The 17778-nt window shown below is 32.9% G+C and overlaps 1 protein-coding gene across 2 annotated transcripts in view; it reads right to left on the minus strand.

Annotated features, from left to right (window-relative positions):
* LOC143251172 (RING finger protein 17-like) overlaps nucleotides 1-17778 on the minus strand; it is a 105044-nt gene that overhangs the window by 41140 nt on the left and 46126 nt on the right. For both annotated transcript variants that reach the window (XM_076502574.1, XM_076502575.1), the window contains exons 15-19: nucleotides 16385-16510; nucleotides 10083-10244; nucleotides 7893-8430; nucleotides 4011-4095; nucleotides 1755-1823 (exon numbers count right to left, since the gene is read on the minus strand). In XM_076502574.1, coding sequence (XP_076358689.1) covers nucleotides 1755-1823; nucleotides 4011-4095; nucleotides 7893-8430; nucleotides 10083-10244; nucleotides 16385-16510 — 980 coding nt within the window. The remainder of the gene's footprint in view (nucleotides 1-1754; nucleotides 1824-4010; nucleotides 4096-7892; nucleotides 8431-10082; nucleotides 10245-16384; nucleotides 16511-17778) is intronic.

Below are 17778 nucleotides of genomic sequence, written 5' to 3' on the forward strand. Positions count from 1 at the left end.
ATCACCAGCATATGAAACAAGTTATAAACAGATGATAAAATACCTGCTCTGTTGTAACTGTTTTACGAAATGAGTTGAGATTCATTCAACATGTCCAATGAACTTAGGTGAATCATAAATCTTCTGCATATCATCTTGATTCAAAATACACTCGTGGCTTAATGCTTACTAAATTATAAATCCTGTCATGTCTGAGATGCTGTCCTTCAGCCTAAAGCATGTATTCCTCCTCCTCTCTTTTCTTCCAAAATGGTGCATTCCAGATAGTTAATAAATCTGGAAAATGCCCAAAATAGCCAAACAAGCCCTTTCTCAGGTATGTTTCTCCCAGAATTAATTTATTGCTTCTCATTGCTATCCATAAAATACACAGATTTCTTTCAAATACAGTTAAATTCCAATGTCTGTATTCTTATCTTCCTGTTTCAGTGTCCAAGATGCTCACCCAAGTACAGCATCCAAATATTTACACTTAACTGTAACTTCTTGTCCTTCATCAGTTTATAAGGTATTGAGAAACTCTTAGCTATTCCCAGCCTTTTATCTTTCTATGTCTGGCTTTAGCTGCTGCTTGCATCGATAATGGATTTAGATATCTGAGTAACTTCACATCTACAATAACTTCACCATCAAGAATAATAAGTACTTTATTTAGTCTCTGGCACTAAGTTACCACAACTTCTGTTTTCTTTATGTCTGCTGTGAATAGCATCTTTTTTTTTTTTAATTAATTTATTCAACAACCTCTGTACTGTTTACAAGGAAAGTGGTGGTATTTTTGTATCTCAACTTGTTCAAAAGTCTGCTGACCTGAATTCCATCATTTAGTACTTTTCTTAAAACAAGTTCCTCATGTATTGTATAAATAAGGTGACATCTTTGTTTGGCACCCACCAGGGTCTTAAATCATTCTGTATTGACTAAACTGACTGCTGATTCCTGACCTCAATATAAATAGCAAATAAGCTTTTATCATATAAATTAAGAAACCTGTTGACTACAATGACCCTTATAGTGAATTGTTTCTTTCACAACTGAAAGCCTACCCAATTTTTAAAATTGATGTAGGCTGGCTGAATTCTCAGAAACTTGTTCAACACATTGCAAATTTTAGCTCTAATTTTTAACCAAGCTGAAATGTTGATTAATTACTTCAACATCTCTTCTTTCTAGTGTGGTATGATTCATGTTTAACTTTACAATAACTTTCACGAATTATAGAGTATAGAAGCTGATTGTTGAAGAAACATTGTTTTAACCAGTTAAGCCAACAACTTTTCCATTGTTCATTTATAGTAAGGGTAATTGTATACAAAAATCTTTGAATGGTCAGTGTAATAATCATTTTACACAAGTAGAAAAAATTGCTATTTTGAATCATAAAATACATCTCCTTCGTGTTTTAAGGTAGCTTTGGCATAACAAGATTATAACAATTTCCATAACCAAGTATCTGTCAACTAAGACATTTCACAGTTTTTAAATACGTCAAAGCCTTTTGGACTTGTTATATTAGATTTTTCATTTTTTATGGTAAGTGCAACAGTTTTCTTTTGTCTTAGCTTCTTACAAAAGTACAAAGCTTAGGCAAGTTAGAGACAGACAAACACAAGCACATGTGTAAATTCTACTGATCAAAATCCTAGTGATATTTGTTAATCTTTACAGCTGATTCTACAACTATATTTCTTTAAGTGTAATGTATACAGTTTGACATAAAATGTTCAAGTAAGGAAGAGATTCATTGTACTTACTTTCATCCTAACTTGTTTATTAGCAACAAACTGTGCAAAAAGTTTGATGGCTTTTTGGGACCATGCAACCTTGAGTAAAGTACAGAGAAATCTTTATTATAGTCTCATTATGTATACTTGTAAAACCAATGATATTTCTTGTAAGTTAAAACATCCAAGTTAATGTAATAAGTAGATCTCCATGAGAAACATATACCCAATGACATGATGCAATGCATTACTAAAAATGGATATGGTACAAGTTAACCCTTTCACTGCACAATCAGTTTCAGCCAGATTTCCAAAAGAGTTTCAATTATCCACGATCAAATAAAAATATGAATTAACCATTTGTACTACATATTTTCAATACTGAAAGAAACTGTACTTTCTGTATCTGATAGTAATACTCCTTGTAAGCTGTACTTAGACAAAAAAACTGAGGAAAATTAGAAGAAAAGTGTTCTCCAGTAAATGACATAAATATAGTCAAAACTAAGTCAAAAAGAGGTCAAAATCATTATGAAATATTAAACAAATTATTCAGGTAACAAGATATAAAGTAGTTGTCTTTATATAGATTCTATATGTATTCTTGCAATGTTAGCAATTTTGTAATGAGGCACATAAACATCCAGGTTTTATGGTGTAGAACACAGATGGAAATATGAATGAGATTTGACGAGTGTTTCAAGTACAAAGTGATATTATTGTATGTTGCATATAAGGAAATGTTTTTTGGTAGTTGTGGGGTAAATCCAAATCTTAAAGCCAGTGAGTATAAATGCTTATTTAGATATATCCAAACTATCCAGTAAAATGTGGGGTAAATCCAAATCTTAAAGCCAGTGGGTATAAATGCTGATTTAGATATATCCCAACTATCCAGAAAAAGGGTTAATAAGTGTTAAGTACAGATAGAAGAGGATTAATTAAAGTAGATACTTGTACAACTCAAAACATGAAATTAACACTACTTTCCAGAAACACAGTCACTAGTTAAATTATGTAATTAACACTTTCTGCAAACACAGTTACTAGTTAAATTATGTAATTAACACTACTTTCCAGAAACACAGTCACTAGTTAAATTATGCAATTAACACTACTTTCTGCAAAAACAGTTACTAGGTAAATTATGCAATTAACACTACTTTCTGCAAAAACAGTTACTAGGTAAATTATGCAATTAACACGACTTTCCACAAACACAGTCACTAGTTAAATCATGTAATTAACACTACTTTCCACAAACACAGTTATTAGTTAAATTATGTAATTAACACTACTTTCCAAAAACACAGTTACTTGTTAAATTATGTAATTAACACTACTTTCCAAAAACACAGTCACTAGTTAAATTATCTAATTAACACTACTTTCCACAAACACAGTTACTTGTTAAATTATGCAATTGACACTACTTTCTGCAAACACAGTCACTAGTTAAATTATTTAATTAACACTACTTTCCACAAACACAGTTATTAGTTAAATTATCTAATTAACACTACTTTCCACAAACACAGTTACTTGTTAAATTATCTAATTGACACTACTTTCCAAAAACACAGTCACTAGTTAAATTATCTAATTAACACTACTTTCCACAAACACAGTTACTTGTTAAATTATGCAATTAACACTGCTTTCTGCAAACACAGTTACTAGGTAAATTATGTAATTAACACTACTTTCCAAAAACACAGTTACTAGTAAAATTATGTAATTAACACTACTTTCCAAAAACACAGTTACTAGTAAAATTATGTAATTAACACTACTTTCCAAAAACACAGTCACTAGTTAAATTATCTAATTAACACTACTTTCCACAAACAGTTATAAGTTAAATTATGCATATAACACTACTTTCCACAAACACAGTTACTAGTTAAATTATGTAATTAACACTACTTTCTGCAAACACAGTTACTAGTTAAATTATGCAATTAATACTTTCTGCAAATACAGTTACTCATTAAATTATGCAATTAACCCTACTTTCCACAAAGACAGTTACTAGTTAAATTAAAATAAGAATGATAAAGAAAATTTAATCTGACCATAAATTACAATTTTTATTCACAGCTCATTTGAAATGTACATGGAGCTTGTTAACAGACATAGTTTCTACAATAATTTCAAAAATGTATCTCTAGCAGTTGAAGCTCCTGAAGAAAACACTGAGGTCGAAAAACTACTGTGAAGAAATAGTTCTTAAATATATTTACTGAACAAATTTTTCTTATTTCTAAGCTCTATTCTATTCATTACCTTATCACTTGGTACAATGCCCCATAGTGCACACCGCAATGCCTGCCAAGAGAGGCTCAAAAAATTTGGCTGAATTAACTTTAACCTGTGGAAACACAAAAAGTACTATAATATCTACTAAACATAACTAAAGGATGCCCTTCAAACATGTCATTATATGTTTCATTTAATTCACACACACAAAAAAACTCATCTGAGTAGGGTGATGAATAATATTTACACACCAAAAAGAGATATAATTCAGAACAGTAAAAGTAGCTTTTATGAACTTCTGTTAACTCTATTGGTACAGCAGGGCACAAGTGCACATCACTGCTTTCACAGTGTTACATTCAAAGTTTAATCAACTAACTATATTGTCAGTGTCAATAAAAATAGCATGAAAATGTGGTTTTTAATCCCAGTTTTTATTATTTAGTTTCAAAGATACATATTTAAGATATTCCTAATCTTCATTCTTCCATCATGTTGCACCTGAGCTCTCGATTCTTTATTTCAGAATTAAACTTCTCAAATAGCCTACTGCAGTTTTCACCAACTAAAAACAGTGACTATACATAATTAGAAGCAAGAACTTAAATTTTTAAACCAATCAAAAAGTTCCTCGTTCTCTCCAGGCTGAAAGATTGTATGCAAATCAACTTCATGGAAGCTGAGTGATATGTTTATAACTGATAGAAATAACAGGTTTCTCTCTATATCATGCTTCCAACCAACCTTCTGAATTTGGCAAGGAATGTTCACTCTATATAAATGTACTGTCTTATGATGATAGGTCTGAACAGTTAATTATTTAAAATATATTTATACCTTACTTAAAAGGCAAGACAAATCATAGAACTTTTGGAACATTTGTTGTGTTACAAAATGCATATCTGAAAGATCCATTGATTATTTTATTGAGAGACCAAGTTTGTAAACTTCACTGAGGCTTACGACATATACACAGTGAATGCAAGAATCATGTGACATTGGTCAAAATAATGCCTACCCAAGACAATATCAAACTACTACAGGCAAGTCTACTGTGCAGCTTAAATTGGCCATTGGGCAACATAACTTTATGCAATAGTAAACTTGTCATAGTGAAATGTGAGCGCAGAAATCTTTACTTACAAGGCAGAACAGAAGATTACAAAAGAAAGAGATGGTTATGCATTATTAGCCATGTTTCTTTCCACTAATGACAAATAGTGTTGGTTTAGACCTGTCATGGTAGCCCCCAAATATATATGTCGAAGAAATAGAGATCTGGACCCAAGGCAGTACTGGAATCCTTATCATAGAGTTGGCATAATCCAGCCACAAAAAAAAAAAAAGATCCTCAAGAAGGCAGTAGCTTCAAGAGTGAAGACAGAGGATTGGATAATATATTCCATTCATGTCTCAAAGCTCAGCCTAAATGGACAAGATATATGAGAGATATGAAAGTTCCCAAAAGAGAGAGAAACTCTTGTGCAGGAAGTATGGGGCAGGAAAGAACTGAAGAAGACTCCTATGTGGACAAAGTATTGGGTTGGAGGGAGGACTTCAAAAGTTTGATCAGCCAATCTAGATAAGTAGCTTCTTACAAGAGAAATGACATGGATGAAAAAGATGGTCTTCAAGAAGAGGTGAGATAGAACCAGTTGCCTCTATAATAACAGTGTCCAAGACTGTGCATGGCAAGCAAATGCTTTCATGAGTCAGTTGAATACAAAGTAGGGCAATGCTAAAGGGAAGAGTCTGAAATTGGTGCACCTCATCCCACTGAATAAATTAAAAACATCAAAAGAATAGGACAAATAGAATATATAAAAAAGGCATCTGAGACATTTGTGGTCCATGTTAAAAAGCCCAAATGTGAGAGAGAAAATCTTCCATCTTAAACTAATGAGCCACTAGACAGTGGTTGAGAAAGAAAGATCAATTATAAGATGTCAGTCCCTACTCAATTTTGGGACAATATAAAGAAAAGAATAAAGCAGTGAAGAGAGATAAAAAACCCTCTCTTGTACTAAAACCCAATATTATGACCTTGATATGCAGAAGATGCTGAGAATCAGGAAAATTGAGCTGGGATCAGAAGACAGAGGAAGAAGAGCTGAGATGTGAAAAGTCATGTATAAGAAACTGAATAACCAACCAAAAGGCTGCAAACAGGGTCCAAAGGCATGCAAACAGAAACACATATGTTCTCATGGGTCCTCAGATGACACGGCACAAAGTAAAGAAACCACTGGCATAATGTATAATGGTCAACTTCAAAGAGGATAGAGACAGTGAAAAGAAGTGAATGTTCTAAGAAACAGGAAAAGAGAGGTGAAAAGTTTAGGGGTAAAAGAACAGGCATTAAATTTAAGAGGTTAGGAGAGATAAGAAGCCTAAAAGGAAAGATAAAACAGATGTCAAGCATCCTTGGCCCAAGTCTTTAAGTATTAGAAACATCTCCAAAGACTTCAAGATAAAGAAAAGATGACAAATGGAGCTCATAAAACTAAAAGGAAGACTAACAGCAGAGATAGTAGTATCACATCCCAGAAGGTTACAAAATAGAGAAATAATATAAGCAGGAACAAAGCCTTGTGGATAAGTAAAGGATATGGTTTGTTTATTTGTTTTGAATTTCATTCAAAGCTACACGAGGGATACCTGCACTGGCTATCCCTAATTTATCAGTGTAAGACTAGTGAAGGCAACTAGTCAATACCATCCACCACCAACTGTTGGGGTACTCTTTTACCAATGAATAGTGGGATTGACTGTCACTTTACAATCCCCCATGACTGAAAGGCAAGCATGTTTAGTGTGACAGTGATTTGAACCCGCGACCCTCAGATTGTGAGTCGAGTGATGTAACCACTGAGCCATGCTGTCCCAAAAGAAGATGTAAAGTGTCCTCTACGGGTAAAGAGGAGTCTACTATAAATCCCGGAGATGGAAAGAGCCAACCAAACACATCATCCACATGGTCAGGTTTCTGGGGGAGAGGAATCCACTTTAGATATAGTCGACAGGGAGATAAGGCAATAAAGGCATTAACTGATGAGAACAATGGCAGTAACATCCTCTACAATCAATGAGATTTGAAAGACCAAAGATGAAGTTGGAGCAATTTTATCATCTGAGAACTAGTTGTTATCATAATACTTCAGACTAGTTTTGTTTTTCTCAATGCAGTAATTGAAAGATAATGTAGTTTGACATGAAATAAAATGAATGAAAGTTAACACTGGAATAAAGTCAATGCAAATATCAGTATACTGAGCACAATTTAAATTTCAGTAAACACTACATCCATTCTGACAGTTCAAAGGAAAAGAATGAAATTAATTCCAAAATCAAATACTTGTGGAAATATATTTCATGTGAAGAATTTATCATCATCCTAATGGCAGAAAGCTAATGTCACATGGGGTCTTACATGCTTCAGTAGTCAGGACGTCCGGGAAGTGAGATTACATCAAAAACTGGCCAATAAGTCTTTATGATTTAGTTGATCAAGAGTTTTGTGAAGGTCTTAAGATGAAACCACTACCTCAGATCAAATATAAAAGAAAAAGAAACTGGGCAAATTGTGCATTTGGCACAAGATCTTGACTTAGACAATTAATGTGACAAAAAAGAATGCATAGGAAGCTAAATATATAGGTTTAGCTAAAAGCCAAAAATAGTTTATGAAGGTATACAAAACACATTAAAATTTATAGCCTGGAAACAACAATGGTCATTTTGGGGTCACAAGAATGGTGTAATCTACCAAGCTCATAGCAAGAGGGTTAAGGATGAACCAGAAACAAGTTACAGATATACAATTATATACTGTATAAAACACTGCATACATAGAGCAGTTTCCTGTTCTCATTAATTCTATACAATAAACATCATCAAACATGCTCCTACCTAGACTGTGGAACGATTTCTGTGTTTCCAAAATCTACATAGAGAACTTCAACTTCACTTTCCCCAAAAACAATGACATCCTGTCTAGTATCCTCGGAACTTTGTAGGTCTCCAACACAATGGGTATCGTCACAAAGTTTATCTGAAGTAGTAACAGGATCAGCACAAAGGTTTCTTTGTTCATCAACTTCTTGTTGTGGCAGATTATCAGCCTCGCTCGTATTTTGTGATTCACAAGTATAATTATATGACTCCAAACCTTCCATTTCTTCTACAATTTCCTCGTTATCTGTTGAGGAAACATTATCCGACTGGGTGATATCGTTTCCAGAAGTTTGAAGAATTTCCTCTCCTACCAGTGAATTGTCTGAATGTCCAGATAAATTCCTGTTAACCTCATTATTAAGATTCTGCATAATTTCACTTTCCTCTCCTGTATGCAATGCTCTTCCTGGATCCTTAGGAGAAGGATGAATTCTCAAGACTCTAGCACGATACCACTTTTTATCAAGTCCATACTGAACAAGGAAGATGTCCCCTATGATGAAAAAATTGCTGTTTTATCATATACTAAACCTTGTGTACAATATATGCTATCAGATTCAAAACTAAAGACAATGGTTTTGAAGTGTGTAATTCTTTTAAATTTTAATATTACATTTACAAAATAATTAGTGAAAACATGCATAAATATTGATTGTTGCAGGATATCATTTGTATTAATATTACTAATAATTAAAGATTGATAAAAGTTTATATATGTGGCTAAGTTAAGCTTTGATGTTTTTTACAGAGCTCCCCTTGGAAACTTAAAAAACAATAATTACTGTAGCATAATGATTTTTTTGTTTCTTATTCAAATGTTGTTTTATTAATACTATCTAAAGTTTATATGAAAAAAAAACAAATTTGGGAGATGTTACTCTTGTTAAACATTCTAAACAATTGGACAGAAATAGAAGTTGCATGGGAAAAAAAATAATAATTCATAAAAAAAAATAACTACATATGCAGTGTGGATGTTTTTTGGTCTGTTTTTATCATCCTTGACACAGATCTTTTTAACTGAGATGCAGACTGTTTTCTTACCAAGTCCTGCAGATCCAGCAAAATGAAGCCATGAAGTTTATACCTGGTGCTTACTGTACTGATGAGACATTTATTGTGGGAGCAAAATGTAACCATCTGATTACAGACAATCTTTCTTTTATATTGCACCTGCAAAAAGCATTGTTTATGAATGAGTTTAGGGTAAGCTACTGTGTGTTTAAGAACAGATTACAGGAACTTCCAAGAAATCAAAGCAGGTGCATTGGTAATGAACTGTCTAAGGGATGTTGGTGTTTGTCCGCACTGACACTACATTTTTTTTTTTTCATTTAAATGTCAAACGATCGACAAAGTTTTGGCCTTTTTGACTTTTTATAAAAACCTCATCAAGATTACCAATTATTATTTTAAATAAGAAAAAGAAAATGAAGTAAGACGACCAAGATATTTAATTCACGCCATGTTACAACACGAAGAACCTGCTAAAGGATAAGTTACACGACTGAGTTTCCACAGAGATGTCTGATTTTGTATGAAGAGCCATAATGGTGGCTTTTTCGAGCACTAAACTAAATTATGTATACAGGTCTTACCTAAATTATTGTAGATTTATATTACAATTAGTGACTACTAGAAAAATAGATGTAGAACTTTCTTGAAAAATATAGTTTTTATTCTACTTTGTATCATGGTAATATAGATTAAAAAGTCCTTGTGCAACTTCAGTAAATATTCTGAAAACCACAAAAGATTCTGAGAACTTTCTAGCAGAGTAATTGTCTCTCATTCAATATTTGCACTAGAAAAATACAATTAGAAATTCGAGCTTATATTTTAGGATTTTGATTTATTAGTTAATATGTTAAAAATAATTGCAAAAGCTTCAATGTAGGTTTATTTTGAAGGTTAAATGTGGTATTTAGTATCACTATCCATGTGGAGTTCAATCCTCACGCAGTGCCTGCGTAACGTTAAGTACAACTATGACAACTTCTGTCCTAGTCAACAGAAATAATAACTAACAACTTACAATTCAGAAGACTGAAATAATAGGAAGGGGGAAAAGAAATACACAAATATTTTTTGTACCCTGAAAATGCCTTAAATTAGTTTATGTATATACATAACCAATTGACTTACCAACATTTAAAACTTTTGGAACTTGTTGCAAAGATTCACAACTCCTGCACCATTTGTTAATATTCTCACTTAGGTTTTGTAATTTCTTCACTTCAGAAAAACGTTGAACATAAAAATGATCGGGATCTTTTATATGTGTGACAAAAACAATTTCTTGCGTTACTGAAAAAAATTGAACACTTATTAAAACAAGCTTAAAATTTACTATATATTTACTCTATCTATTGAAATAAATCATATATTGTAATATTTTGCTCTAACTAAAATGATTTATTTTATTAATAAAATATGTTATTCATAACATTTTAATTACAGCTTCTCTCTTTTTAGTAAAAAATGTCACATCGTACAATATTTGAATGCTACAGACTACAGTAAGTTCAGCAGCACCAGGGAGATGCAATGAGAAAGGTCACGTTAAATTGCAGTTGTGCAATGGGTGTTTTAATCCGGATGTTTTAAACAGAGCCAAGAATTTGTATTTGAATGTGTTCATTTTCCTGGCTGACTTTCAAGTTTTCTCATTTGTTTATTTCCAGTCAAAGATACAACAAAAATAGGCACTGAAAAATAGTGGAATGGGAAGAACCATAACAACCTGCAAGTACCTCCACCAGGACTCACAACACTGATAGAGTGGCAAAAGTATAAATTAGGAAATAATATACACACTGCAATATATGTGAGACAACTTATGCTGACTGGTTCAAATCTAAATCCAAAACCCAGCCATTGGGAACCAACATCCACATAAGGGAAAAGTGAAGAATCCCAATCCAAAGGGTGAAGTGCAATTTTGGTGGCTAACTCCTGTTTATTTGTATTAATATCAAATCATATACACTGGCAGAACACGACTATCCTACTTTCATATGAATGGTTTTCTAATCATATCTATATCTTTTTTGTATTTCATTAACTTATTCAGGAGAATGACTCCACAGTCAACCACCCAGTGGCTTAGAACTGGAAAGTGATAAGAACTTTCAAACTCCACAAGAAGAAAAAGGTATTTGGTGGTCAAATTCTAACTGAAATAATCAACAGCCAAAGCGAAAGGATGAGGGACCACAGATTAAAACAGAGGCAATTTGTAACTGAGCAACATAAGAAAAGCCCAGATGTGAGGAGTACCCCATTGGAGGCAAACCCATTAGAAAATAAGAGGCTTGAGACAACTCCATCAGATAGACTTTGTCTGGATGGGAATACCAAGATTGAAAGTACCTGCACCATAACACATAATGATATGAATATCTAGGATGTGAGCCCAAAGAAGAAGGTTCACCATATGAATACAGGGGGATAAAAAATGGGTGCCATGCTGGTGATTGAGACAAGCAACCACTGCAGAACTGTTGGAAAGAATCATTATCAGATGATTGTTAGCCAGTTGGAGAAAACGAACTAAAGCATGATGTATAACATGAAGCACAAGGATGTTGGTATGATAAGACCTCTTCACCACAAACCAATACCCTTAAACTTGCTGTTGATTGACCAACACCAACCATCCCCGAGGGGATGCATCTGTGAAAATGTGTAAATAGCGATACCTGCCAACACGAGTGTCTCATCCAGCTACCAATGTGGATTATCAACTAGGGTAGGAGGAAGGTAATAACAGCCTTCAAAGGATCCCTTGCAAGATTCCACTGGTCACAAAGAAACCAATGAAGAGCCTGATTAAAAGGGATAAGGGCAGACCACATCACCAAACAATATAAAACCTCGTGTACTGTAATAGAGGAAGCAGTAAGAGTGTGGCGAACTGAAAGCTCTATCGAATGAAGATGAAGAGTATAAGGTTGGATCCAACTGAGATTAGTGTTAAAAAAACCAATCGAATGGACAAAATATTAGGTAGGCAAATAGGAACGACTCCTCCAACTTCATAAAAACCTCTTGATCTGCCTCCAGGGTAGATATTGAGCTCAGAATGAGATATCAGGAGCTAATCATCTATGTAACGATGAAAGTGCAACCCAAGAGCATATAAGTGACAAGTGAATGCTCTGACCACCCAACAAAAAACCAAACCAAAAGGCAGTGCACATAATTTATAAATCATCCCATGGTGTAAAACCGTAGTTACTATCACAACTGATAAGATATTTGGATGTACAAATAACTATTCATGGCATCCATCTTGGTCATCCATAAATCTAGAGAAAAACCTACCTGACAGTAAAAAACAAGTCCATTATGAAACAGGGCAGATTAAGAAAGTGAATGAGAGGGAACAAATCTATTATAAGCCACCATCCTTCTTGGAGAAACAAACAACCTAGAATAAAAGCCTGGAGAAAGATGCTAAACAGGTTCAATGGCCTCTTAAAACAAAAGGCCTTGTATCACCTCTGAAAGATGCTGGCTGGTTGTAGGATTCCAAGGTATGTGAAAGGAAACAGGTACCTGAGACAAAGGAAGAGGGGGGAGAGAAAATGTAAAACAAGTCACACTTATAAAACTCAAAGAACCCATGGATCTAATTTAGAAATTGCCAAAAGGGAACAAATTTATACAACTGAGCTCCCACCAGACCAGAATGCACTGATATGACAAGATGAGAAATGCCTGAAAGGAGGAAAGGTAAAGGATGAGAAAAAATAGAATGGAAATCAGAATTAGGGGCTTGTCTTAGCATTGACTGTGACAAATGTGCTACTAAAGAGAAGAAACAGAGTATTAATGCATAGATTCCACATGTGATTCAAAGTCTTAGGTGCATGATGAAAACATACTACCAAAGAAAAGGAGCCATATGTAATTCCCTACAAAAAGGCAAACAAACATGGGACAAGACTACATTTTGACCCAGAAGAACCAGTAACAGAGAAACTACACCTGTAAAGTGAGAGCCAAAGATCACAATCTAGCCAATGTGGTGGTAATAAGGGAGATAATTTCCCATGAAAAACCCTCAGGGTCTCAGTGAATCACCTTGGGAAGGAAATGGATAGTAGAAAAATACTTTAGAAAAGAAGTAAGGGTAAGATGAAACTGGGATGAAACCCACAGGAAAACCAGAGACTGCTCCAAACAGGAAAACCAGAGACTGCTCCAAACAGGAAAACCTGCTCCAAAACACAAGTAAAACTGACTTCAACTCTGGAAGTGAAGAACTGTTGTGCAACAAAGAACAAAAGGGAAATGGATAAAGCATCACTTACCTCAAAAATCTTATCCAAAAATATAATATTAGGGCAGGATGATCATGCAGGCAAGGCATACAAGACAAAAATCAGGTGGTGGAAAAATACTATCAAAATCTTCATCAGTCTGAACATCTTCTCAGAAAGAAATGGGGCAAGCACAGGAGGAAGAGAACGACCCATATGACAATCAACCCCATGACAGGTAGTTGCAGATAAACCTAATGATGGGTCTCCTCCACCTGCAGCCTGTGAAACAGTGCTTATTAGGAAGTATGATAATCCAAATGGTAATATGAACCTCAGAAGTTATTACAGTGTGAAAAATTAATGACTGGAAAATGAAGTTAACTTAAAAAACTTCTTCAATGTAAAAAAAATAAAAATAAAGATATCACACTTCAAAAAGTAACTCTCTGAACATGTACTATGTCACACGACATCTTTGTACTCATTTAAAAGCTTTACAGATTTGTATATCTTCAGAAAATTTGGCAGATTTTCATGTAACATTACAAGTCTCTCACATAGAAAAAAAATCACATTTTGAGTGATATATTTCTAAAAACTAAGATAAAGACCCATCAATGAATATATTGAGTATTTACTTTGAACGGTTGGTGTGCAAAGCAATTTTTAGGTTAGGGTTAAAAATACTTTCCCTCATCTCAACAACTTTAAATTTCCTTTGCATAATTCCTAAAATCTCCTAAATACATTTCAAATGTTTTATTCAGTATAACTTTATATTTTATTTTCTCTAACCTATCCTAAAATGAAATCAGTCAATTTGACTGGCCTCATAATCACTGAAACTGAAACCTAAATTCACTTTTTTTTTCTTTCTAGAATGATATCAAACTTTAACACAAAACTACATTTATTTATCCCAACTAACTTTAAGCTTGTTACACTATTTATAATTACATTTTATTGTTTTATTGCCCTTTTAACCTTGTCTAACTACTATCTGTACCATTATAAGTTGTAAATTGTGCAGCTCACATTGAGCTGTTGAATTAAATTACCCACAAGCTCATGCTGCTCATGTATGTGCTCCTGAAACATTTTAATTATATTATTATTTATATTATCTAATCTAAAGTAACCTACAAAGATTTCTATTTTTACATTTTAGTTACTTTTATAGTAATAAGTAAAAATTAAACATGAACAACATTAAATAAAGTACTTACTTTAAAGAATAAACATGAACAACATTAAATAAACTTACTTCTTTTTTCTTGCTACTGGTTGTCAAGGACATTTAGTCCCACTTTTGTACACTAATGCATAAAATAACGTAAGACTAATAACATGCCAAAAGTATACAGTCTTCCCTAACTTTCTGAATTTTTATGGCTTTCTAACCCTATGACAAGAGCATTTACAAATTGATCAAAGCTACCCATTAAGTTTCTCAGGAGAACGTTGCTTGCACTCTTAAGTAAAATAGATGCTCATCCTTTCAGAATATAATACAATGGCATTTGATAGATGAAAATTTCTATATTCTAAAGACTACATGTAACATATAATTAAACATATGACAGCTATTAACAAATCTTGTAAAAGAGAATGTGATAAATGGGTGTGACAGTAGGGGTCTTGATTTTCTATTTGATAACTCTGTAATCAAACAAAATTGAGTTATTCATGCTTAATTTCACAATTTTTCAAGGGGTGGCAAATAGAGAGGATGCCTACAGAAAATGTGTCATGTGTGTCACACTAAGAAATATTTAGGATTTTGTTTTTAATAGTACCTTATCAAATTAAGAACTTAAAACTTACATACCATTAAAATATGGGTTACTAGCTAAGATTTCATGCTATACAAATTGGTGTAACATAAGGACAAGTAGTTTGATAAAGTTTGAATGTCAGATACTAAAACTCTGTCATGTGCAGTAAAGAACGCCTGTGATGAGAGGGTTAAAACAATTAAAATCACAAATGCATATCACACAAAGAAAACAAAACACATCTAAACATATACTGCCAAATGAACAGCTAGGTAGAATTGAATAGAGGGAGACTCATGTCATGATAGTATGTTGCACACTTATTGGTGGAGGGTTGACACATGACAGTTTGAATGAGATACACATTAAAATCAGTTAAATCCAATGGAGATGAGATAAAAGGTTTGTGGCATGCTTAAAAACTTTTTTGCATATAGAGGGCAGCACTGAATGGGAATATTTATTTGTATGAATGGAGGTAATGCACTGAAATTTGCATATAGAGGGCAGCACTGAATGGGAATATTTATTTGTATGAATGGAGGTAATGCACTGGAATTTGTAGTTTTTGTGATAAAAATAAAAAATTATAAAGCATTAAAGACGAAATCGATGTTCACCATATTTTTAAAAACCACAAATTAATATATCACAAAAAGGTTTCTGCTACACCATAATTGCTGAGACAAACAGAAACTATATGTTCATTCTCAATCATAAGAAATTAGATACAGTCTACTGTACACAGTATAAAAAACATTATGTTAATGTAAAAAAAATGTGGTTAAAATGTTGTTTTCTACAGATATATTTTATCTGTGAAATACTCATGTAAACTCAAAAACATGTAATACAGAAAGTTAAGAGAGACTGTTACTTTTACTCTTTAGTTTAATAAGCATAATAAATTTATGTTGTTTGGTAAACATAATATAATCCATTTAGTTTTGTTTACATGGTCTATTCTGTTAACATTTGTAGGTTTGGTATTAATTTCATACAAGATTACACAATAATTATCTGCACTAGCCTTCTCTAATTTGGCAATTAAAGACAAGAGGAAAAGCAGCTAGTCATTACTACCCATCACCAACTCTTGGGCTACTCTTTTACTAACAAATAGTGGGAGTGGCTGTCAACTGCCACATTATAACCTCTCCCACAGCTGAAAAGGTGAGAACATTTGGTGGGACAGGAATTCAAAAATGAGACCTGCAGATTGTGAGCTCAGCACCTTAACCACAAGGCCAAACCTTTATAGGTTAAGCATGTTAAAACAACATTTAATTAGCACATAAAATAAGAGAGAATGTGATTTAGACTAACAAGCTGTATTATACTGCAGTATTATAACAAACACCATTTTAAATATTAAACAAAATTAGATTGATATAACACTCACATACTGATGCCTTTTTGGATTTAAACAAAGGTGATATCTTTGGTGCTTGACTGTCTGGAGTATGCAGAGGAGTACTTCCACGGGCTGAGACGTCATCTGCCACAGAACTGTTCAGAGACTCTGTATCTTAAGTAACAGAAATCATATGTTATGAGTGACTAACTTCTTTGAGATACTTGTATATGTCTCGTACAGTTCATAGTTATTTTAACCATTGATTTCTCACTACAACACAGTGTTTACAGTTTATATTATTCATCTGTGATTCACAAGAGTAATAGTAATGAAACAGTAATTTGTATTCTTAATACTTATTTAAATTTGTAAATCAACAATTATTTCACCATATACGACAACACTGGTCCAATGGTATCTCTCCTAGATTTTATAATATTTTATTTAAATATTAAAGTGGAACAGAACCAGCAGGAGTACTGGCTCTCCTTCCCCTAATATTCTCCTTTGGGTTCTCTTAATAATAGTGTTCTATTCAATTTACCAAAATTATAAATTCTGCCTCTTCTATTTCATGTCCTTTGTTGAATAAATAGTTAAGTTGACTATTTAATAGGTTGTTTTTTAAGTGACTATACTTTGAGAAAGCTAAATACACAAAATGTAAAACTTTTTTGTATCATAATGTCATAATTTTAGGCCTAGCTGTATCTGCAGTAAGAGTATGTTTGGAACCCTGAAAGTATGAAATTAAAACTAATCTTGGTAAAAATTATTGTTATTTACTTACTACAAATTTAATAGTAAAGAGATAAAATAGTTATCAGTATTAGTTCTATGTATTATTATGGATTACGGCTATTTATTTTAGTAATAATAATATAAATAACATGCGTTTGAGGGTTTACTACTATGTCTTTCATTCACAATAATTTCATTGCATTTTCAGCCTAGACATAATTTAAAAGAATACACAACTAAAACTTGGTTTACAAAATACGCTCAAGTTGAATTTTAAAAATACTTCTGATGTAAGACCAATCATTCTGAGGTTCATACCAACTAATTAAAATTTTCAGTTATTTTCAGTGACAGTCTACAGGGTCTAACAAGTAAATTTCATTAGGCACTGAAAATTTTTATCATTTAAATAGCATCTTGACCATTAATAAATCTGTTGTATTCCAGTGAGCCTGATAAATGGTGATACTGGATGAAAGCTGTTGTTGACATTGGATATAGAAGATATAGTGTGGTTCAAAAATTCTTTATTTTCACTCATAAATTCTTAAAATACGTTAAGATTTTAATGATAAATTAACCATCCAAAGCCTATATTATCTGAATTCAGGTTATGTTCAGTTTGACTTACAGCCCTAAAGAGTATTAAACCTCACAGGCTGTTAAAACCATAGTAACAGTACAAACAGTCTAGAGTT

The sequence above is a fragment of the Tachypleus tridentatus genome, chromosome 5, assembly GCF_004210375.1.
Source record: "Tachypleus tridentatus isolate NWPU-2018 chromosome 5, ASM421037v1, whole genome shotgun sequence".
Classification (NCBI taxonomy): domain Eukaryota; kingdom Metazoa; phylum Arthropoda; class Merostomata; order Xiphosura; family Limulidae; genus Tachypleus; species Tachypleus tridentatus.